A 24393-nucleotide genomic window follows, 5' to 3' on the forward strand; every position below is an offset into this window, starting at 1 on the left:
GAATAATAGGTAAAAGTGAATTGATTTTTTTACTATTTTAAAAAGTACACACTTCTACTGTTTATCATTTCTATAGCGCAGAAAGGCGTACGCAGCCTAGGGGGCACTCAATGAAATTACAAGGAATTTTTTATTTTTTTTAAACAAATAGGAGAAAATATTTTTTCACTCAATGAAAACTCTGGAATTCGTTGCCAGAGGATGTGGTAACAGCGGTTAGCATATCTGGATTTTAAATAAGGTTTGGATAAGTTCTTGGAGGAAAAGTCCTTAGTCTGCTATTGAGATAGATATGGGGAAGCAATCATGGAATGTTGCTACTATTTGGGTTTCTCCCAGGATACTGGGCTAGTTGGACCATAGGTGACAAAAAAATGGCTATTATGTTCTTGTACTGTATAAAGAAAAAAAACAACATTACTGTGATAAGTAAATTTAACATTAACTGTCCTTATTTTATATTTAACTCTTTTATAATAGTGATAAAATACAAGAAACATCAACAGCCAATATCCCTAACAATTTTAAGGATGAAGACAACAATGAGTGGGAGGGAAATAGAGTGAGAGAGACCTGGAACTAAGAAGGGGAAAAAATACTGGACCTGGGGAAGTGAACAGAAGGAAGAGAGACAGATCTGGAGCAAAGGGGGGGAAGGAGAGATGGCTGGGCTTGGGGTATAGAGTGAAGCAGAGGGAAGAGAGAGGGAGAGAAGGGGAGAGATGTGGCCCAATGGAGAGAGATGCTGGGCCACGGGGTAGAGGATAGGGTCAGGAGTGTGGAGTGCAGGAGCAAGTAAAGAGGCAGGGAAAAAAAACTGGACATGGGAAGGGACAGGCACAAAGAAGAGATGCTGGTATAGTGGGAGCATAAGGATAGGGACACACTTCACAGTGGTATTGCTGAACACAAGGGGAGGGATAGGGACAGAGAGGATACTAAACATGGAGGAGAAAAGGGAGAGAGACACTGTATAGGACAGAGAGGAAAGATGGATAGTGGAAATAGAGAAGTGTGAAAAGAACAAGAGATCTTATAAAAGAGAAAAAAAAAACAGAAAAGTAAAACAGACAAAAAGCCATGTTCAGACAACAAAAGACAGAAATTTTTTAATGTATAAATTGTATTATGTCACCTTTGGGAAGTGACTAATGTCTCCACTGTCTCATCACCTCTATAGTAGAAATTTTTTGATTGTTAACGGGCTTCAGACATGCCATTTTTTGTACGCCCACATTTTTTGGCGATACAAAATGCTCTTAGTGGCTATGACTGTGGCTTCTTCATTCGCCCAAATTTTTTATATTTTTATTTTTATTTTCTTTTTTACTTTTAAAGTGCATAGTGCCCTCATAAATATTTGCAATAAAAATATTTTGCAATAAAATTTAACTTATCTTAAATATCTGTTGGTTCCTTAATAGGATCAAATATCGGGTAGGGGCTTGTCACATCGACATGTTTCGCCGTGAGGCTTTTTCAAGATAATATCCCCTATAAGAATAAAAGAAGACATAATATTTCCCATCATATTTCCTACAAAGATATCTTTGCTTAACTTTAAAGGGACCACATAGTGGAATAACTTCAAAACCATATGCTCACCCTTTTTTTATTTTAACAGACCGTCCCGATGTCAAAGTTTTCTGATCTAACAAAGATGGCCGCGGCGTCTTTTTTACAATTTTTATACCTCCCCCACTCGATGACATCACTCCTTCAATTAACGAATCAGGAGCATACATTATAACAAAGTGTTCCATTCCACTTCCTGGTTTAAACCTCCCGGTACCACTGTATTTAACCTGTAGATCCATTTTTGTTCTAACCAGTTTAATCTTTTTTTGTAGTTTTGAAGAAGCCGCAGTCATAGCCACTAAGAGCATTTTGTATCGCCAAAAAATGTGGGCGTACAAAAAATGGCATGTCTGAAGCCCGTTAACAATCAAAAAATTTCTACTATAGAGGTGATGAGACAGTGGAGACATTAGTCGTTTAAGTATTGAGTATTGAGAGGTGACTAATGTAGAAGAGGAGACTGTGATCTTTACTTATACGGTGTGATTTTCAGTCAAAAAGAAGTATCAAACAACCAGTAGAAAATTGTCCATTATAAGTTTGGAAGCCAATATGGCTGAATTTATGGGATATACAGAGGAGTACGTTCAAAATTTACTTTCAAGGCCTGCTCTGCTTGAGGATAATAGCGATGTTGGATCACATACATTTTGGGAAGACTGGGAGAGTGTCCAGAAAAGAAAAATAAGGGCTGAATTACATGGGAGTACTCTCATACAGTATTTAAAGAAAGCAATGATCCCCCGGGGTTTGAGGATGCTAAAAGAACCGCGATTATTTAACAACGACAAGAACTTCCTGGAGAAATGGATTGCCATTTTAAATCGCTGTAGTCGCGATTTGATGGTATTAATTGTTGAAACCACAACCAAAGTAGAGGAAGAGTTGAAGATTAAGTTGGACAAGATGGAACAAGAACTTAAAGTAAAATTCCCTACTGAAGAATTTGAAAAAAATCTTAATGATTTTCAACAATCTTTGAGTGCATTTAGAGATTCTTTGAAACAATCAAAAATTAAAAAATTCAGAAGGGACGAATTTGATTACATCAATGAAAAAGTTTATACTTGGAATAGAAAGGACACTCGCCAAATGAAACAGAAGAAGATAGCATTTGACAAGTCGTCGGATGATTCTGAATATTCAAGTGAAGGAGGGAATGAAACTGGACAGTCCAATACTACTACTGAAACAGCCAAACCTTTTTTAGGGGTGACAAGGGGCAGATCGAGAGGGGGCAAAAGAGGGCGGAGTGTAGGTATGAGGGGCCCAACGGGTCCGGTGACACGGAACAGCCAACAGTGATAAATCTAACTGAATGCATTTTAACTAAAGATCAAGAGGAAGTTCTTCAATTAGGTTTAAATTTTATCCCTACCACCTTTTACGACCCTTTTGCTATGAGAGTGGCTTTCTTTAAATTTTTACGGAAATTACAACTCCGTATTTATTTTCAGGACAACCCTCCCAGTGTTGACATATCTATAAAGAAACCTCCCAGTAAATGGTTACCTCCGGGAAACATTCCTCATGTGATCCTTACTTTTCAAGAATTGGTATTAATGGACTTAGAAAAACAAGAAAAAGAAAATGGTGGACGTTTTGTCCAGGGGAACATGGATAAAAACCAGAGACAGGCTTTAAGAGAATTGGTGGAGAATAAACAACTAATAATTTTGAAGGCTGATAAGGGGGGGGGGGCACCGTATTACAAAGTAGGGAAAAATATAATCAGGAAGCTCATAAACAATTGAGCAATAATGTGGCATATCAAAAACTAGAGGCCGATCCGGTGTTTTCCCTTCTAGAAAAGATTAATGATATAGTGGAGCCGGCCTTAAAAAATGGTATGTTGACAAACAAGGAGGCTAGCTTCCTAAGGGAACAATGGCCCACCACTCCTAAGCTGTATCTGGTTCCGAAAGTACATAAAGATTTGCAATTTCCCCCGGGCAGACCGATTGTGTCCACAAAAGGCTCAGTTTTGGAGCCATTGTCGCAATTTGTGGATTGTTTTTTACAACCATTTGTTACCAGGGTCCCATCCTTTATTAAAGACTCCTCACATTTTATTACCATGTTAAATGATGTTGAACAGCTTGATGATATCCCCATGCTTGCCTCTTTGGACATAACATCTTTGTACACCATGATACCACAACAAGCAGCGCTGGACATTATTAAAGATGTCTTGGAAAAACGGACAGGGAATCCCAGAATACATACCAGCTTCTTATTGGATTTAGCAGAACTTGTTATATCAGCTAACTACTTCTGGTTTAATGGAGGATACTATCTACAAATTCAGGGTGTGGCAATGGGGGCGACGCTGGCGCCCTCGGTGGCAACACTATATTTGGCCAGCATGGAGGACAACTTGATTTATACCATGCAGAATTTTGATAAAGTAGGGATGTGGAGGCGGTTTTTAGATGATGTTTTTATCATCTGGAGAGACACAGAAGAAGCCCTGTTAACATTTGTACAAGCCCTTAATAGTTTGAATCAACATATAAAATTCACAGCAGATTACAATCCTGGACAGATAAATTTTCTGGATCTTATAGTAACTTATGAACAAGGAAGATTCATCACGTCATTATATCGTAAACCTGTATCTAGGAACACACTTTTAAAGTTCCATAGTCACCACCCATTAAAACTGAAATACAATTTACCGGTAGGTCAGTTTCTCAGGTTGCGACGCCTTTGCTCAGAAGATCAGGACTTTGTTTACCAATCTAGATTACTTGAAAATCGCATTAGAGCTAGAGGGTATCCAAATTGAGCTATACGAAAAGCGTTCCTTAGAGCAAAATACGCCAACCGGGAGTTACTACTACAATCGTCATCGAGAGCCCAAACGGAAGAAGGAGAAGATCAAAAAGAAAGTCAGGAGGAGAAAAATTCAAGAATGGTGTGTGTACTGCCTTTTCATATGGGATCGAACTATATAGTCAATAGTATGAAGAAATATTGGCACATTTTGAAAACTGTTTCTAATGTTTTTGAGGATTTTCCCACAATCACCTATCGTCGGGGAAAAAATATAGGCGAGTGCCTATCACGCCATAGATACTTCACGGAAGAACGTGGAGTGCAAACAATTTTAGGTCATCAAAGTTGTCAACACTGCCAGTGGTGCAAATGCACAATAGAAGGTCTTGAGTGGTGCCCCCCACATAGGGAAATTAAGATCACAGCGGACACGACCACCACATGTAAAACCCATAATGTAGTATACATTATATTATGCCCTTGTGACTTAATATATGTGGGCAGAACTAGCCGACAGATGAACATCAGACTGAACGAGCACAAGTCAAGAATAGTCAATAAAGTGATGGAAGCCCCTTTAGTAGAACATTGGGAAACTTATGGGCATCAGAGCACGGATATAAGATGGCGGGTTATAGCACATATTAAGGAAGAGTGGGAGGGTGGGAACTACAAAAAAAGATTAAACTGGTTAGAACAAAAATGGATCTACAGGTTAAATACAGTGGTACCGGGAGGTTTAAACCAGGAAGTGGAATGGAACACTTTGTTATAATGTATGCTCCTGATTCGTTAATTGAAGGAGTGATGTCATCGAGTGGGGGAGGTATAAAAATTGTAAAAAAGACGCCACGGCCATCTTTGTTAGATCAGAAAACTTTGACATCGGGACGGTCTGTTAAAATAAAAAAAGGGTGAGCATATGGTTTTGAAGTTATTCCACTATGTGGTCCCTTTAAAGTTAAGCAAAGATATCTTTGTAGGAAATATGATGGGAAATATTATGTCTTCTTTTATTCTTATAGGGGATATTATCTTGAAAAAGCCTCACGGCGAAACATGTCGATGTGACAAGCCCCTACCCGATATTTGATCCTATTAAGGAACCAACAGATATTTAAGATAAGTTAAATTTTATTGCAAAATATTTTTATTGCAAATATTTATGAGGGCACTATGCACTTTAAAAGTAAAAAAGAAAATAAAAATAAAAATATAAAAAATTTGGGCGAATGAAGAAGCCGCAGTCATAGCCACTAAGAGCATTTTGTATCGCCAAAAAATGTGGGCGTACAAAAAATGGCATGTCTGAAGCCCGTTAACAATCAAAAAATTTCTACTATAGAGGTGATGAGACAGTGGAGACATTAGTCGTTTAAGTACTGTATTGAGTATTGAGAGGTGACTAATGTAGAAGAGGAGACTGTGATCTTTACCTTTGGGAAGTGTGCATCTCTGATATCTTGCATTTTGGTTTCTATTTCTATTATTCATTTGGATTTATTATGACAGGTATTCTATACAGATACATTTGCAAGGTTTGTTTAATGGAGCTCTGAAAGGATTTCTCCTCTCCAGTCTTTTCCACCTTGGGAGAGATGGTTATAGGGCAGTGGTCTCAAACTCGCGGCCCGCCAAGTACTAATTTGCGGTCTGTACTAGTGCTGCCCACTCTTTGCAGCGTCCTCATGCTTCCCCCCTGGCCTCCCGCTCTTACTTTTAAATAATTACTGCAGCCTGCAGAGAGAATTGCCAGTACTGTAGCGATTCTTGCAGGCTACCATTGTTCTCAGCAGCACGTTCATTCTGCTGCTATCCTGCCCCTGACTAGAGGGCTGGGACCACAGCCGAGGGAACGTGCTGCAGAGGCCGATGGCAGCCTGCAAGGAATGCTAAAGCACCGGTGATCCTCTCTGCAGGCTGTGGTAATTAGCTGAAACTAAGACCGTGAGGCCAGGGGGGGGAAAGCTGGAGGATGCTGCAAACAAGGGGGGGAACATGCAGGCCTTTGGGGGAGGGGGGAGATTTATTAACTATAAAGAGTTTTACCTCATGCAAAATGTCATTTCTTTAATAAGACATTATTTTTTCTGCGGCCATCCAAGTACCTATAAATCCAAAATGTGGTCCTGCAAAGGGTTTGAGTTTGAGAATGCTTTTATAGGGGAACTGGTCTTTATTTTTCTGTCAGGAGCCCATTCAATCCTAGCTATGCCATTACCTGGACCCCTTATGCTCATATAACTAAGGAGGTTAGACACAGAGAAAGCTGTTGCATCTTTTTAAGTTTTCCCACCTGAATTCAGTTCTACTAGGGACAAAACAAAAAGCCAGACACAGAGGCCTGGAACAGACTTATTTAAAGGTCTCCTGTCAGCAGTTTTTATTCTGTCACCACCTGCTGGACAGAAGATGACCACTCATGAGCAAGGATGGAAGGAAGACATTTTTGTTCTTTGCTAGTTGACTTTAAACATCTATTTTAGATGTAAAGAATAATAGCAAACATTCAGAACTTGTCTAGACAGCTCTATACAAAGGAAAACTATTAGACAGAAGCAGTTTCAAATCTCCTCGTGTCTGCAATTTTTTTTTTTTAACATGACTATGACTTGTCTAGAAAAATATCTTTTTATTTTATGCATATTTAAATGTTCTCAGTACAAGACAAAACCCTTCTTATCCAGATAATGATCAATTTTTAAAGCTGCTGTAAACCCTGTAACAGTCACATTCTTTTGAACCGTGCGAGTTCTACGCTTAAAAGCAGCAGTTAAACAATGGTGGGTGAAATCATTCCTTCTGAAAATTCAAAGGCTTTTGAAGTAAAGGTGACTATTCCACTTCTACAATTCCCCAAGGCACATTGGCAATAAACACTTCCTTTCTCCAACCAAGAGCACTAGCAAAAATAAATACATTTAAATTAAATTTAGTCTGTAGGAACAAACAATGCTCAAGGAGGTCCTTTTTTCATCCTCCTTTTACAAAACTGTAGAGTGGTTTATAGCGCCTTTATGTGGCCTTTATGTGAGGTCCACTGCATTGACCACTGGGCTGACCCTTATTTTGTATTGCGAGTCCTGCCTCCAGGAACAACTAAAAATCTACTGTATCTAACTGTAACACCACTACAAAAGCTCTCTAGTCAGCACTGTGTCTTCTATCTATAGGTACAGTTGATATTTTGTGGGTTTTGGAAGGCTCACAATTTTCAAGTGTACTAGAGTAGGATATGGACCTGTATCCCTTTATCTACAGTCCACTCCACCTACCACTAGTCTATTCCTAGAAGCAGCTTGCTGCTCTAATAAGAATGGCCATAATTTCTGAAGCTGTCACATCTCTGGGGGGTGGGGGGTGGGAGAGGGCTAGTGACTACTGGAGGATTAATGGGGGGGGGTCATGCTTTAATCCCTCCAGTGGTTAGCTGGTCAGTTAGGACACCTTTTTGTGACTTAGTTGTAACTGAAACAGATCCAAATAAAAACATACCAGTTTTTGCCCTAGAAGTTTTTATCTTATTCCATTAGCCTGGGAAAATGTCCGTATTCTGGGCCCACCCAAATCCTGCCCCAAATATGTACCCTTGTGATTGAGATGAATGCAGGGAAAACCGTCTCAAATGTGAGGTTCGAAAATCACATGAATTTCTGGCAGAAATCAAAACTTAGGCGCCTGAAATGTAGCCCTTTTAAAACCCTCACCTACATTTCAAGTGCCTAAGCTTTAACATAGGCACCGATAGCCACGATTCTGTAAACGGCACCTAAGCATGATTGAGCCACTTAGCCATGATCAACCACTTAGCTTTGCCAGACCTGGCAGTGAATATTGTTGTCCCCACAAAACTACTGGCTCTTCCCTGATGCCATTCCTTGTACCACCCTTGACCTGCCTACTTTTTTGGGGTGGGTGGGGGTAGTCAGAGCCGATATCCAGTGGCACTGCCCAGTTAAGTGCTGCTGAATATCGGTGGTTCTGCAGCGCCAGGCAATTTAGGTGGGGAGAAACTTCTCCTGCCCGCTTAAATGGCTTTTGAATATCAGCCAAAAAGTATCTGGACAATGTGGTGCAGTTCCTGAGCTAGCATCACATGTTGAACACATTTTGGGTTTTTAGGTAACTTCATTTACAAAGAACTAGTAGCTACAATAAATAACCTCTCTCTTGTTTGTAACATTAATTAAAAATACATGATTAAATTCATTTGTCTCTTCTTTGATATTTCTGGGTCATAGACTGTAAAGTCCACCTGGTATTGTCCTAGGTTCCAAATGATGAAGTTGCCATCCAAGCTCACTCCAGCCTCTCCAACCATCCTGTTTGCAGGATATCTACCATTAAGTCTAGCCAATAACATCCTCATGTTCCAAGTTAGTGCAGTTCCCATCAATGCCCTCCCCAGCCCAATCCTACAGCAAATCACATATGGGACACAGACCGTGAAAGTCTATCCAGTACCAGCCTTAGCTCTTTAATTTACATTCTTTGTTTTCTAATTAGAGATCCTCTATGTTTATCCCATCACCATTTTCCTCTTCACCACTTCCCTTGGGAGGGCATTCCAGGCATCTACCACCCTCTCCGTGAAAAAGAATTTCCTAACATTGCTCCTGAGTCTTCCCTCCCTGCAACCTCAAATTATGCCCTCTAGTTTTATCATTGTCTCTTCTCTGGAAAAGATTTGGTTCTATATTAATATCTTTCAAGTATTTAAACGTTTGTTTGTTTTCTTATTTTTGCCTTAACTGATGAATATATTATTCTGGAAATATATGAAAAATCATGCTGCTAGTTTGGGGAATTTGAAGCTGTAGAGGGAAAAATCCTAACTCTATTTTTGGGGTATACAGTCTCAAAGTCCCTCCTTGAGGGCCGCAATCCAGTCGGGTTTTCAGGATTTCCCCAATGAATATGCATGAGATCTATGTGTATGCACTGCTTTCAATGCATATTCATTGGGGAAATCCTGAAAACCCAACTGGATTGCGGCCCTCAAGGAGGGACTTTGAGATCCCTGGTATAGAGTGTATGTTACAAAGCTGGAAGTACACGGTTTATACTGCGACTGAGATTATGGGACTATTTTCTTATAGTGTTTTTTTTATACCTAATTTAAAGGTAGGGAAAGGGCTATGGTATAGTGGTGGGTATAATGAGGAAAAAAAAAAATCACGTTAGCTTGCCCCCTTCTTTAACCATTTTGCCACTGTGGCCATTGCAAATATTTTTGTCTGGCGATGTCACTGTTCAAAATTAGTCTTGGTTTTCAAGATTTCCATAATGAATATACAGTATATGAAGCATATCTGTAAAGAATGAAGGCAGTGCCTGCAAAGAGACCTGCAACAAACTCTCCTTCTGCTTTCCCCCTCATTCCATAACCTTAGCGCCTATATGTAAACACCAATTGTGCACTAAAATTACTGGTTACAGGCAGTCCCCGGATTACAAATGTTTGACTTATGTCGGACTCATACTTACAAACAGGGGTACTGCTTCTCCCTTTGGTGTTCCAACGTGTCCCTCTCCCTTCCTCCCATATCCCAATGTGCCCCTCTCGCTCCCTCCATTCTGTGTCCCAAATTCATACTTCCCTCCCACAGGTGTTTACCTTCTTCTGATCGGCTCCCTCATCCTCCTCTTTCCAACCATACTCGTTTCTCCTCATAAAGTCATGGGCAGCAGCTCTTCACGTGGCCCATGACTGACCTGGAAGCCTTCCCTGACATCAGTAGGTGCTGAATCCTTAGGCACAATGCCTAAGTCAAACTACGCCCAAAATCCACTCCTAACCACGCCTACTTACTGGTAGACAATTCAGTGTAGACGCCTACCTTGAACTGGTAAGCATCTACCAAGTTAAGTGCCTATCAGCTAATTAATTTTTTTAACTGTCTTTTATTTTTAATGGCGCTTTCAATTAATGATGCCAATTAAGAAAATTTAGGTATCTAGATCGTTGCACTTAGCCAATCTAGATGCCTAACTTCAGGCATTGTTTACAGAATCTGGGCCTCAGCATATCTAATATAACAAACTCATATCATAACAGCCCTAAGTGGAAAGGCAGAGCCTGATGACTAGAGCAGCGAGCCAGGAAGCCAGGCTTAAATCCCACTGTCATGCCTTGTGATTTTAGGCAAATCCCTTGCTCCTCCATAATCAATGTGAAAATCCTGAAAACAGATGCCTGAGGACTCCTGTCGTACAATAGCACAGTTTCTTCCGCTCTCTCCCCACAGGAAAGCTTTCATATAATCCAGGCAGCACTAATGTGCTGACATCAGAAATGTCTGGAGAGCATTTGACATATTCAATTGTAAAGCATAATGGAATCCCATTTAGATAAGAGACACTATATAAATCCAATTATCACAGGTATTTGTTATGTTAATCTCTCGCACTGTTTCGCATGTGTCAATTTTCTTCACAATGAATTTATAAAAAGGTCCTAGAATGTCTAACATAATAAGCTATTAATATAAGTTAGCAGGAAAAAAAAGCATCTGCTACTTTACTTGCCTGAGTGAGGTCATGGACTGAACAGGTAACACTCAAATCACTTTTTAGTCCATAGTACAAGGGTCAATGGCTCTGAAACTTGTGTTCCATAACATCTGAAAATCACCAGACACATTCTATACCCCAAGAACAAACAATCACACTATTTTCTTTAACATAAAACTAAGCATCTTTGTTTGGTTACTGAGGGTATCTCCATGGGCAGTGTGAAATGCCTGCAGAGAGCGCTGTAGGTGCTTTAACTAAAAGGAATCAATGCCTGCAGAAACCAAATGAGAAAGTAAGCAATTAGGTAAAGGAAACACAAATTACTCGCTCACACACACCTTGATGCGCACCGTACATCCTTTGCTAACATTAGAAAAAATTTAAGAGCCCTTTCACTAAGCTGCATTAAGTGCTAAAGCACGCTTACCTCTCCCCCCCCTTTACAAAACCACGCAAGAGGTTTTTTTAGCACCAGTCGGCGCACTGAATGCTCTGCGCTGCTCCAACACTGATAGGAACTGGATTTAGAGGTACACCGGGGGGGGGAGGGAGGGAGGAAAATGAGAGAGCTTTAGGGGATTGTGGGCAGGGTGGGGAGGGAAGGGAGAGATGCCCGAATGTGCATGAGGGATGAGAGGGAGATGGGAGGGAAATGCTGTGCAAAAATGATTAGTAGTTGTGAATAATTTTTATTTATTTCAAGTTTCAAGTTTACTAGGTTTTTATATACCGCCTAACAAGATTATCTAAGCGGTTTTACAATCAGGTACTCAAGCATTTATTTAAGCATTTATATACCACTTATAATCTAAGTGGTTTACATTCAGGTACTCAAGCATTTTTCCCTATCTGTCCTGGCGGGTTCGCACTCTATCTAATGTACCTGGGGCAATAGGGGATAAAGTGACTTGCCCAGGGTCACAAGGAGCAGCATGGGATTTGAACCTACAACCTCAGGGTGTTGAGGCTGTGGCTCTAACCACTGCACCACATATTGTGACTACTAATTAAATCATGATTAAAGTGCAGCCTTAGCCTTCCTTAATAACCAAATGGTTGGAGCAGCAGGCTGAAAACTAGAAAAGCCAGCTTCGGATCCTGCTGCTGACCCTTGTGATCTTGAGCAAGCCACTTAACCCTCCGTTGCTTTGGGCACAATCTTAAATTGTAAGTCCTTCAGAGACAGGATACTACCTAACATATCTGAATGTACTGTAACTTACCATGAGCTACAAGAGAACAAAGGTAAGAACTAAAGCCGTAATCCCTTCCCTATCTGTGTCAACCCAGTTACTTTTTTTTTTGTAATTCTTTATTCATTTTCAGACTTACAATAAGTGTGACAAATGTCCAAACAAATTGACAATAAATATATCACTTAATAATCATCAATGCTACAAATCATATGTTCTTATCACCCCCCCCTTCCCACCCTTTCCTATCATATAATCAAATATCTTGTATTGTCAACCCAGTTTCTTGCAAGAAGTTTTATTATATACATGTGCTAGTCCTGAATATTTACAAAGATCACTTGCCTACAATCCAACATGAAAACCCAAGAGTGAGAGATTATGTGCTGCTAAGTTTACCCAGATGCATCCAATGTGCCAAGAGGAAGTTAGTCGTTAACCTTATTGAAATGTCACCTAGTGAAATAGCAGAAAATCACAGCCTTGCTTCCATCTGGTTCTAATGACATACAATAAGCAAACGTCCCCTGGTGATTATTTTTGTTTATTTTTACTTCTTTATAATTTGATCAGCATCATGTCTGGAATGCAATGGCTTCAGTATCTGGTATGTTTATCTCATTTCTCTTTTTCCTTAAAGCAACAACTGAAATACACATAGGGACTTTTGCTATACTCTTCTAGGTCATTAGAGCCGGATGGAAATCAAGGTTGTGATTTATGTTTATTTTTAATGCTTTCTATGATTGTTTTGATAAATTTTGTATTGGATGATGATTCTAGCTAATTTTGCTGTATTTTGCATAACTCCCACAGGGTTTTCATGTGCTGCTTGGCATACTGGGGTCACATCTATAGGGTTATTCTCACTAGATGCAGTAAATGGATCTAAGTCAGGACCGGTATCATAATTGGGAGGGGACACTGGTAAATTAATCCACACACTCCACTTTTGAACAGTACTCAATAAGTCAGTCCAGGCCAGAATTTGGAGTCCTAAACAAAAAAATAACTTTCAAGCAAAAAAGATTTTAAAAAATCTCAAAAACAGTAAAAGCAAAAAATAAAATAAAATAAAATCAGACATTTAATGGTCAATAAATTCTTCCATGACTCTCCAATCTCCAAGGTACTCCCCTTTCACTCTTCCAAGTTCAATCCAGCTCTGAAAAATATTCAAATGTGATCACAGAAGCAGTTTTCTCTGGATGCCCAATTCTCCTTGCTCAAATCCAAGCATTATCCACTGTATCCTCTCCGTTCCAAGACCAGTGGCTCATTGCTGCTATCTTGGCTATTACAGAACTGCTTAAATTCTTCTGCTCCTAAAAATGAGTGTGCTGCTACAGTTTGCCAAGTCATAAGCAACCAAGTCATACTTATCTACGGGACCACCCAAAGACCTTGTGCCCTTTGCAATTTGGTGCACTGGCAGCAGAACCAGAAACCAAAGTAAAGGATTTCAAGAAGGGCTGGAAGTTTCCCTCCAAAAGGGGTCTCCTCCTGTCATTAATTACAGTACCTCACTGGTCAGGACAGCTCTCCCCTTCTTCTGGAAACTGCTGGGGTATATACAGGTCACAGCACAATACCCTAGTACAGACACTAGAGGTCTCTGCCATCTCATAGATGAAGCAAACCCTCTAAATTTCTCTATACAGTATTAGTAGCATACTTAATGTGATCATTTATTTTTTTCATCAAAACGGGGCATCTATTAATATTCAGTCCCGCCCTAGCCCCACCCCAATCCTGCCCTAGCCCCGTCCCCAATTTCTTCCATTCATTTTTCATATACACACAATATCTTATTATTTCAGAATGGTAACCATAAAATTTAAAAAACACAAAGCACCCTATACGCAGAGAAAATGTTAATTATCATTTATATTTGGGGGGGTTTCAACCATGTCACCTCAGTAACTATAGAAAAATAGACAAATATAGTGCAAAATATAGACAGCAGATATAAATTCTCAAAATTGACACATTTTTATCACTAAATTAAAAATAAAATCATTTTTCCTACCTTTGCTGTCTGGTGATTTCTTGAGTCTCTGGTTGTGTTTCCTTCTGACTGTGCATCGTATCTTTCATTTCTTTCTGCACTCAGGCCCAACAATTGTCCCTTTCTATTCCCTCCCTCCTTCCTTCCTATATCCTTAGTGCCCCCAGTGCCTTCCTATGTCCTTAGTGTCTCCAGCGCCTCCTTCCTATGTCCTTAGTGCCCCCAGTGCCTCCTTCCTATGTCCTTAGTGCCCCCAGATCCAGTGTCAGTTCTCCTTTGTACCTTTGTTCCAGGTCTCCCTCTCTCCCTCCTCTGTTATGATCTTGCCTCTCTCTGCTCTTCCTCAGGGGCTCTCTCCCTCTGTCTGCACCTCCCAAAGTCCTGCTTCTGCCTCCTGTCTTTCCCCTTTGGTCCAGGCCTTTATCTCTCTAGTCTTTCTTCTACTTACAACCCCCCCCCCCCCCTCTTCTCTGTCATTTTCTCTCCTTCCTTCATCCCTCCTTCCTATGTCCCCTCACTGCCTTCCAGCCTTTGTCCCAGCCCCTCCCAAAAAGCCTGCCGGCCTACCTCTCCCAAAGCCAGCCTCCCCCAAAGCCAGTCTGCCTGTCTCCCCCAAAGTCAGCCAGTCTGCCTGCCTACCTCCCCCAGAGCCAGCCAGCCTGCCTATCTCCACCAGAGCCTGCCTGCCTGCCTCCCCCAAAGTCAGCCAGCTTGCCTGCCTACCTCCCCCAGAGCCTGCTTGCCTCCCCCAGAGCCTGCTTGCCTACCTGCCTGCCTCCCCCAAAACCTGCCTACCTCCCTCCCTCCCCCAGAGCCAGCCAGCCAGCCAGCCTGCCTACCTCCTTTCCCCCTCCCCCCCGGAAAACAAAAGCCTCCCTCCAGGCCTGATTTAGGTCCACCACCGCTGCTCCTCTGCTGCCACTACTGGCACCCGGAAGCCTTCTTCCCGACGTCAATTCTGACGTCGGAGAGGACGTTCTGGGCCAGCCAGGCAGCGATTGGCTGGCCCGGAACGTCCTCTCCGACGTCAGAATTGACGTCGGGAAGAAGGCGTCTGGGTGTAAATAGTGGCAGCAGAGGAGCAGTAGCGGTGGACCTAAATCGGGCCTGGAGGGAGGCTTTTTTTTTTTTGGTGCGGCAGGAGAGGGACAGGAAGCGATCGCCTGTCCTGTTGTCCCCGCGCACAGCTTCCGGACGCTGTCCCTGAAAACGGGACATTTTGGCGTCCTGAAGCTGTGTGTTGGGACAACGGGACAGGGGATCCAAGAACGGGACTGTCCCGTTCATAACGGGACGTATGGTCATCTTAAGCATACCACCCTCCTGATAGTCCATAGATGTATCCCAGTATACAAACAAAACCGACAGCAAGAGATCAACTACGAACACCAGAAAAACTTTCAGAACCTTAACAGAACCATCTTTTTCTCTGTAACAAAACTATGGCCTCCTAGGAAAAAAGCAGGAAGAAGACAGAACATGGGATTTGGGAAGTCTTCAGTCAGAAAGAACAGTGCAGACCCACAACAGAAAACTAGGGAGTTAAAAAAAAAAACCAACAATAAAATAAAATTGTTAAAAACAAAAGCTCTGAAGTAAAAATTATATCTATTCTTCAGAGAGGCATAAATAAAACTGTAATCACTAGATAATGATCAGCCTTCAACAAGGAAAAAGCTCCACTCAAATTGTTTTGTTAGCTGGTCAAATTCAATTAAAAAAGGAACAGCTGTGGCTATTTTGCCAATCAACGCAGAATTCCATCACCTAAGAACAAAAGCTGATCTGGGAACAAGTAATGAAGATGTCCACATACATAGTGCTAAAAAACAGTTTATCTTTGGTTCACCCAATAACATAAGTTACTGTGCACAGGACTACCCAACCAGGAGACCCATGACTTAAATGGCAACATAAGGAAGTATAAACAAAACAACAGCGGAGAAGACGAAAAACATACAGTCTATAAGGCAGGGGTGTCAAAGTCCCTCCTCGAGGGCCGCAATCCAGTCGGGTTTTCAAGATCTCCCCAATGAATATGCATGAGATCTATTAGCATAGAATGACAGCAGTGCATGCAAATAGATCTCATGCATATTCATCGTGGAAATCTTGAAAATCCAACTGATTGTGGCCCACGAGGAGGGACTTTGACATCCCTGCTATAAGGCATTCAAGCAGATGCATTTATTAATGCATAATGGTTGACCCTGTTTGAATGCCATAGACCAGTGGTTCCCAACCCTGTCCTGTAGGACCCCCAGGCCAATGAGGTTTTCAGGCTAGCCCTAATGAATATGCTTGGAACAGATTTGCATGCCTGTCACTTCCATTTTATGCAAATCTCTCTCATGCATATTCATCAGGGCTAGTCTGAAAACCCGATTGGCCTGGGGGTCCTCCAGGACAGGGTTGGGAACCACTGCCATAGACTGTATGTTCTTCACCTCTTCCACTGTTGTTTTGTTTGTCTTCTAACCTGGGGTGGATTTGTCTCCTGTTTAGTGCTGAACATAAGGAAGTACTTCAGAACCACAAACGAGTGTTTTATCCTTCAGAAGCTTCAAACAGAAAGGCAGAGTCCACCATTCATAACAAAGGGGCCCTTTTATGAAAGCTTAGCATAGCTAATCTCTGTTTGTGTGTGCTAAGTGCCATGTGGTCCACAGGAATAAAAATAGGATGTGCGGGATTTATTGCACGCTAAAAAGGGCCCCAAAACGTTTACAGAAATTGAATTAAAGAGGAATGCCAACATTTAAAATTATAGTAACTTGGAGGAGCAGCCTGATGATTGGTGCAGCAGCCTGGAAAACCTGGGGAACTGGGTTCAATTCCCATTGCAGCTCATTGTGACTCTGGGCAAGTCGGTTCATAGACAACGGCGCGAAAGACAAAGGCGTGCCCGGACAATTGACCGCAGCGCGGAGGCGCGCACCACTCAAAATTACTGTTTTTAGGGGCTCCGACGGGGGGTTTTGTTGGGGAACCCCCCCACTTTACTTAATAGACATCGCACTGACGTTATGGGGGGTTTTAACCCTCCACATTTGACTGTAAACTTAACTTTTTCCCTAAAAACAGGGAAAAAGTGAAGTTTTCAGTAAAATGTGGGGGGTTACAACCCCCCAAACCTCCCACAACGCCCCGACAACACAGCACGATGTCTATTAAGTAAAATGGGGGGGTTCCCCCCCACACACCCCGTCGGAGCCCTAAAAACAGTAATTTTGAGCGGCGCGCACCTCCGTACTGCACTCAATTGTCTGGGCGCGCCTTTGTCCCGGCACGCTTTTGACCTGACACCGGGCAAGTCACTTACCCTCCATTGCCCCAGGCACAAAATAATATGTATATAATATGTAAACTGCTTTGATGTTAACCATTCAAAGGTGGCATATCAAGTCCCATCCCCTAATCATTTCTGATTGATCAAACTGGTCTAATTATTTTAAATCTTTTTTCTCTTATAACCATTTTAATTTTTTTTCAATACATGATTTAAAACAGAAGAACTAAGACTATTTAAAAATTAATATATAACATGTTGTTTAACAAAATGAGTAAGATCCCCTATTTGGGGAAAAATCACCAGGGTGTGCAGTTTTGAAGTTTGTTCCCAGTGCAGGGATGGGGGTGTATTTCTGAAACAGAGGTCAAGAGCCTTGGTGCAAATTTCCTCTACAAACATTTTCACACTAAATCGATCTCATATCTGTAAAGTGCACTATAAAAGCCTGTCTCATTCCATGGCAACTCCAGGTTTTTTTTTTTTTAAAAAAGCAGTCAACTTGAGTGTGCTGTGCTGAAGGACCACTTGAAAACTCACCTTTGTTCTTAAGCTAAAAGCATTAAGACTATAAGGATGAGTATGACTGTCCATTTTTAATGTTTAATTGAATCCAGATGACCCATCTATTCAAGTAACAATCTCAAATACAATATTTTTTTTAAGGGGAAAGAGCCAGTAATTAGCTAAGCACATTGCAGAATCATTCAAATTGCTGTCTGACTGAAAAGCAAGAGGTCATACGCCTCGGCATTCAGAAAATTCACTCATTCATATCTTCCTTACAAATGTTTATAGTGACTATACCACTTATTTAGACTAAATTTTACTCTGGTATGGCAGCTTGACCCTTAGCAGTAGTATTGTGAAACTACCACTAGGGGGGCCACTAGCACCATTTTGAACCCAGCATTGTCAAGCAGCAAGAACTGGAGACAGCTCTTATCCTGACTCCACTAGAAACCAGGAATTTTGCTAGGTAGTTTGTGTGTGGAGGGGCTTATGTGGATTGAGGGAGGCTTCAGGAGTTGGACTGAGGAGGCCTTCGGGAGGGGAGAAGGGGGATGTGGCAACTCAGGATATTATGTTCTGACCACTTTAAAAGAATTCAGGAGCATCAGGCTGAGGCTTTGTGGCTTGTGGAAAGCCACAAGACACATATTTCAAAAGGGAGTGACTTGGGCATGGCTTGGGTCAGTATGGGTAGTTCCTAACTTACATAGGGTATACACATCTATGTAAAACAATTTTCACATTGTGTTTTGCATCAACTCAGAGGTATACACTGACCTTTTTTCTTTTTTTAGAAGACACTACAGGGATTCAAAGGTTTGGATAAATTCCTGAAGGATAAGGGGATTGAGGAATACGGATAGAAGTAATGATAGGTTTTTTAGGATGAGGCAGTGAACACTTGACAGGTCATGGACCTGATGGGCCGCCGCGGGTGTGGACCGCTTGGCGCGATGGACCTCTGGTCTGATCCCGGTGGAGGCAACTTCTTATGTTCATTTTGGCCAGAGCTTGACAATACAATACTTATTCTTTAAAATACGCTTAATCCGATTGCTACAATCTCCACTATTCCCTTCAGCTCTAATCATTTTGATATAACATAACATAGCGTAACATAAATTTTTATTTATATATCACAAAAGCCTTTCGGACCACAGTACGTGCCTGTGCCCAAAGAGCTTGCCGCTGATTCTGCTGGGCCGAGCATCTGCGCATGCTCAAGGCCTTCTTGCTCCTGCTCTCTCAGAGATTCTAATTTTGATGCTTTTTGACGTTTGTTTTTATTTTTGTGCACGTTTTGTTGTATTCTGCCTTGTTTAAAGGCGGAATATAAATAACAAACTATCTCCTTAATGCCCCACAGTTTATTCCTGCCTCAAAATAAATCTGTGGCCTCATTACTTAATTGGTGATATTTATGTGTATAGGTTTTTAAAGTGAGCTGGCGGCACGCAGAGTACTGGCACTTGCATGGAAAATGCCAAATTGATGCCACACTGTACATGTATAAATTTATAAAATGGCTGCCCCTATTATATGTGGTGACAAATGAATATGCACTCCTGCATGTCCTTATAAATATTTTACAAAAGGCGTGTTCAGCATAGCCTTTTGTGTTGACTGTGCATGTCCCCACCTAGATATTGCACGTCCAATCTCTACAACCTATCAAAAATGAAGGCCATAGACTCAGCAGCTAGAAGCACAGATAGCCAGAGGAGCCAAAGGAAAGAAAACCTGTGTTAATCTGTCACCTGTTAGTAATACTTTCACGTCTCGTTGCTGTTTCAGTCAACAGCCTGGCAAGTAAACTGAAGTAGTTACCCCAAGCAAAGCTTCTGGAAGGTTAAACCCTACAAATCCGATTCTATCAACATTTTCATTATTTTTTGAACTGACATGGGAAAGGGAATGAGTGGCTCTCTACACTGTGGACTGGCAGCAAGCATCTCACCACTATAAGGTTCACCAAGAACAATAATAATAATAATAATAATAACTTTATTCTTATATACCGCCATACCCAGCGAGTTCTAGGTAGTTTACATCAATTAACAAATGATCTGCATTGACAAGCTTATTTACAACAAGTTACAAGCAGATTTACAACAAATTACAATCAGATTTACGATAGATTACAACAATTTACAGCAGTCAGCGAGGAAGTTACAGCAGTTTACAGTAGTCTGCAATGAAAGGAAAATGTACAGCAATTTAACAGAAATTGCAGCTTTGATCGAACTAGACAAGGGAAGTAGAGAGTGGGACAAGGGAGGATCTGGTGAGGGCGAAAGGGGGAGGGGTGGGGCCGGTGTTATGTGGGGTGAAGGGATTAATTAAGGGTCATGTTTGCTGAATAGGTAAGTTTTTAGTAGTTTTCTGAAGGCAAGGTAAGTGGGGGCCTCGAGTATCATCTGGGCTAGCCATGGGTTCGACTTGGCTGCTTGGAAGGCGAAAGTTCTATCGAGGAATCTTTTGAGAAGACAGTGTTTTGGCGAAGGGAAGGCGAACAGTTGAATTCTGCGTGATGTCCTGTTGTTGCAATAAAGGTTAAAGTGGGTATTTATGTAACTAGGAGAAGAACCATTAACCGATTTGTAACAGAAGCATGCAAATTTAAAAAGAACTCTAGATTCAAATGGCAGCCAGTGTAGTTGGTGGTAGAAATGACTGGAACATAACAAAGATACCATAAGTGTTAACGTTTTCATGCAACCCTTTTATAGATGCTATAGAAAGGGTTAACTACAGCAACAATATCTCCTCAGTTCCTTGTGATGGCTCTCCATACATGCCTTCAAAAAAATTCAATGCATGATACAAATAACCCATAAACCCATAACCCATACCATCAATTTGTGTATATAACAAAGTTGAAGTGCATATTCAAATTAAAAAAAAATTGTTAAATGGAATGTGTGAAATTAAAAAAAAAAAACCAAAATTGAGAAAAAGCACACATTTTTCTGTATTCTTCCCTATCCACTATGACAGTAGAAATTCTTAATTATGGGCAGCTTGCAAATGTATATAAATATCAATTGTTTTTAGTCACAAAAATTGCAGTTTACTCTACTTAAACAGATTGTCTACAAATTAGAATTCTTTTCAGCATCTTTAATTTATTTTTTTTTTTTTTAAGTAACCAATCACTCCTATCCATGAAGAAAACGCCTTAGCAGATGGCTAAAAGAATGAATAGAATAAAGGACTGAGCCAGCATTGGCTCGTGTGGGATGCCTCAGCTGAATGCCACAAGGCCGTACACCACACTGTGCACTCGAAATCCCATAGGGAGAGAGAGCCCAGGAGCTTTGTGCTGTTCTTTCTACTTGACTTCTACTTAGCACGAACGCAGAGGTTTATGAACCCCAAATTAAATGTAACTTTTCATGAAACGAAGTACCAGAGTTTTCCCTAGGAGAATTCAGCACCTTCCGTTACTGTCCAGCCATCAAAGTACAGAAAGTAATTAGTTTTCAAATTGCTAGTTGAGTGCAAGACAGAAACACAACTCTGATATGAGCTGCGATCTTGTTTTTGGAGTACTTTTAGGGCTCCTTTTACGAAGCCGCGTTAGCGGCTTTATCGCGCGGGACTTTTCATCACGCGCTAGCCGAAAAACTACCGCCTGCTCAAGATGAGGCGGTAGCGGCTAGCGCGGCCGGCAGTTCAGCGCACGCTATTACGCGCGTTAAACCGCTAACGCGGCTTCGTAAAAAGCGCCTTTCGTTTAGACTGAGATTGCAGTTACATCTTTTCTACAAATTATATCGGATAGTTAATGTAAAACCTACACGTTGAAATGTTATAATGGACTAGTAATTGCAAAAAAAAAGCCCCATAATTAATAGCACTCCGTCACCACCACTTGCAATACCCTGTACACGCAAACACACGATGAACGTAGGAATGACCGGGGAAAAAAAAACAACCCAATTCACACACTGCGAAAAGCGCAAGAAACACGTGGAGCAGGTGAGGAAACAACACCCGTCTCCCTTCCCATGCTTGTGTTGCATTTGTAAGAACTAGAGTAGCCTAGGCGAGGTTCACACTATGCGCTCCTTAGAATTCCGATCAGGGCTACCTCACGCACGCCCCGCATACGGAAGTGGACGCAGCGCAGCGTCGCCGCCGCGCGCCCCCACCCCTAGCCTCACCTCTCAGCTGGCCGGTCACCGGGGCGCCGAGGAAGAGGAGAAGCAGCAGCAGCGCGCGAGGGAGCAGCATCTCGGGGCTGATCGCCGGTAGCTCGGCCGGCCCTCTTCTTCGCGCGCCGTTCCCGCGCCCCGCAGCCGCTCGGCTCCTCTTTTGTAATCCCCGCTCCGCTCGACTCTTCGCAAAACGCAGAAAAAGAATCAGGCTGCCAGATTTGCAAGGGGGTTGGGGGGATGGAACAGGTTGGAACTATTACGCCCGAGGGGAGGGGAGGAGCTCCCTGCGCAGCGTCAACTTTTTGTTTTGTTTCGTCTAAAACCGGCATTTGGTGGTAACTGCTGAATAAGCGCATTCCCATGGTACACATTCACTTGGTTTAGTTTCTTAATTGGCAAACTCGTGCGCGCGTAAGCACGGACGGGGAGAGACAGCGAGGTACTGCCCCTATTTTTTTGGTGTAATCTTTCTATTCAGAGAGACGCTCAAAACCTGGTAGAGGAGAGAATAATGCAGCGTGAGTCCATGAAGAAGAAACTTTCTAGTGCCTGGAGTCTTCTTCGTGCGCCAGTTAGTGTCACTGATGTTCTTTCTACCGAGAATACATTTTAGATTATTTACGTTGCTTTCAGCACTTCCCCTCCCCCTCCCAAAGTCCTGATTCTATAATAGACATCTACAGTTAGGCGCCTAATCAGAGCTCCTATCCGATATAGGTGTCTAACCCCCCTTTTACAAAACTATAGCGCGGTTTATAGCACCTGTAGCTGCTCTAACATTCACAGGAGTTCTATGAGCATTGGGTTTGGTAAAAGGGGGGGGGGGATAAATTAGGCCCCCTTTTATCAAGCTGCATTAGATGGGTTTTTTTTATCATGAGCCGCTGAGGTAAAAGCTCCAACTTAGGAATTCTGTGAGCGTCGTAAACGCAACACCGCCCAAAAACACCTGAGTCAACCATGTGCCATTCTCTACTGGACAGCCCTTATATCTCAAAAAGATGATCTTCACAGAAACTGAAATGGGATTCATCTCATTATTAGTGTATTTCTCAGCAGCTTTTGACATCTTGGGCCACAGTATCATGCTAGCATGACTAACGGAGACAGGTAGTGACACAGTACTTGCTTGACTCAGATCGATCGATCTATCAACAGTTCATATTCCCCCCACCCCCTTTTACAAAGCCGTAGCATGTTTTTTTTAGCGTTGGCCGCAGCAGTAACAACTCCGACGCCAATAACAGCTCCAACACTTATAGAATTTCTGTGAGCGTTGGAGCTGTTACTGCTGTGGCCGGTACTAAAAACCACGCTATGGTTTTGTAAAAGGAGGGGATTTTTTGGCAACATTTTATTGTTACACAAACAAAGAGGGATTCAACAGAAATTACTATCAACTTTACAAAAAAAACAAAACTGTTGAATATAAAAACTGACAGTGTGAGGAGCCCAGTAATCTCTGCAAGGGAAGGGGTTAAACGATGACTTCGTGGGTCTTAACCTCACATCCTTAAAAATCTTCATTTATTGACAGCTGAGGTTTCAGATTTCATGTCTGTTTTAGCCCCTCATTCCACCTCTGTAACTTGCCGTTTCTGACCCCATGGATCTGTGCTGACAGTCTTATTAATAATAATTAATTTGAGGAAACACTTCAGCTAAGGGTAGTCTGCGTTTTACCCCAGAGTTGCGGCAGGAACATGTATTTTTGCTTTGGTTCAACCTGGTCTTGAACCCAGATCAGAAGGACCCAAGACAGCTGCTCTAACCTCTAGGCTACTTTCATGGCTTGGGAAATTATAAAGTTTTGCCACTTTTAGTCTCAGCATAGGTTATGGCTCTGACAGACTTCCTTGACACTTTACTCTGATGGACCCTAATGCTTCTCCCTCCCTATGCTGAGACTAAAAGGGGCACGGACCTCAAGGCAAAGGTATATGCACATGTTTATACCAAATCAATTGTCCTATGTACGAACACATGTAATACTAGGGCAGGGGTGTCAAAGTTCCTCCTCGAGAGCCACAATCCAGTCGGGTTTTCAGGATTTCCCCAATGAATATGCATGAGATCTATTTGCATGCACTGCTTTCATTGTATGCTAATAGATCTCATGCATATTCATTGGGGGAAATCCTGAAAACCCGACTGGATTGCGGCCCTCGAGGAGGGACTTTGACACCCCTGTACTAAGGGCTCCTTTTAAGAATAAGAATACAGTGGTGCCTCGCATAACGGACGCCTCGCACAGCGAACGCTGCGCACAACGAACTTTATGTCTTGATCCGTACAACGAACTTCGTTTCACACAACGAAGTCGCCCGAGCTGCATCCTTCCGCGCAGGCACTGCGCTT

At 41.9% G+C, this 24393-nt stretch overlaps 1 protein-coding gene across 2 annotated transcripts in view; it reads right to left on the bottom strand.

The window, feature by feature from the left end:
• The window catches only part of LAMA1 (laminin subunit alpha 1), a 412090-nt gene extending 389770 nt beyond the window's left edge, over positions 1-22320 (bottom strand). Inside the window, exon 1 of one of the 2 annotated variants that reach the window (XR_004538373.1) lies at positions 22042-22320. Coding sequence is in view for 1 of the 2 variants with exons in the window: in XM_033934013.1 (XP_033789904.1) it covers positions 22042-22111 (70 nt within the window). In the remaining variant the exon portion in view is untranslated. The remainder of the gene's footprint in view (positions 1-22041) is intronic. The other variant, XM_033934013.1, reaches the window with a different exon arrangement.
• Positions 22321-24393: the final 2073 nt, after the last annotated feature.

Source organism: Geotrypetes seraphini, chromosome 2 (assembly GCF_902459505.1).
Source record: "Geotrypetes seraphini chromosome 2, aGeoSer1.1, whole genome shotgun sequence".
NCBI classification, from domain to species: domain Eukaryota; kingdom Metazoa; phylum Chordata; class Amphibia; order Gymnophiona; family Dermophiidae; genus Geotrypetes; species Geotrypetes seraphini.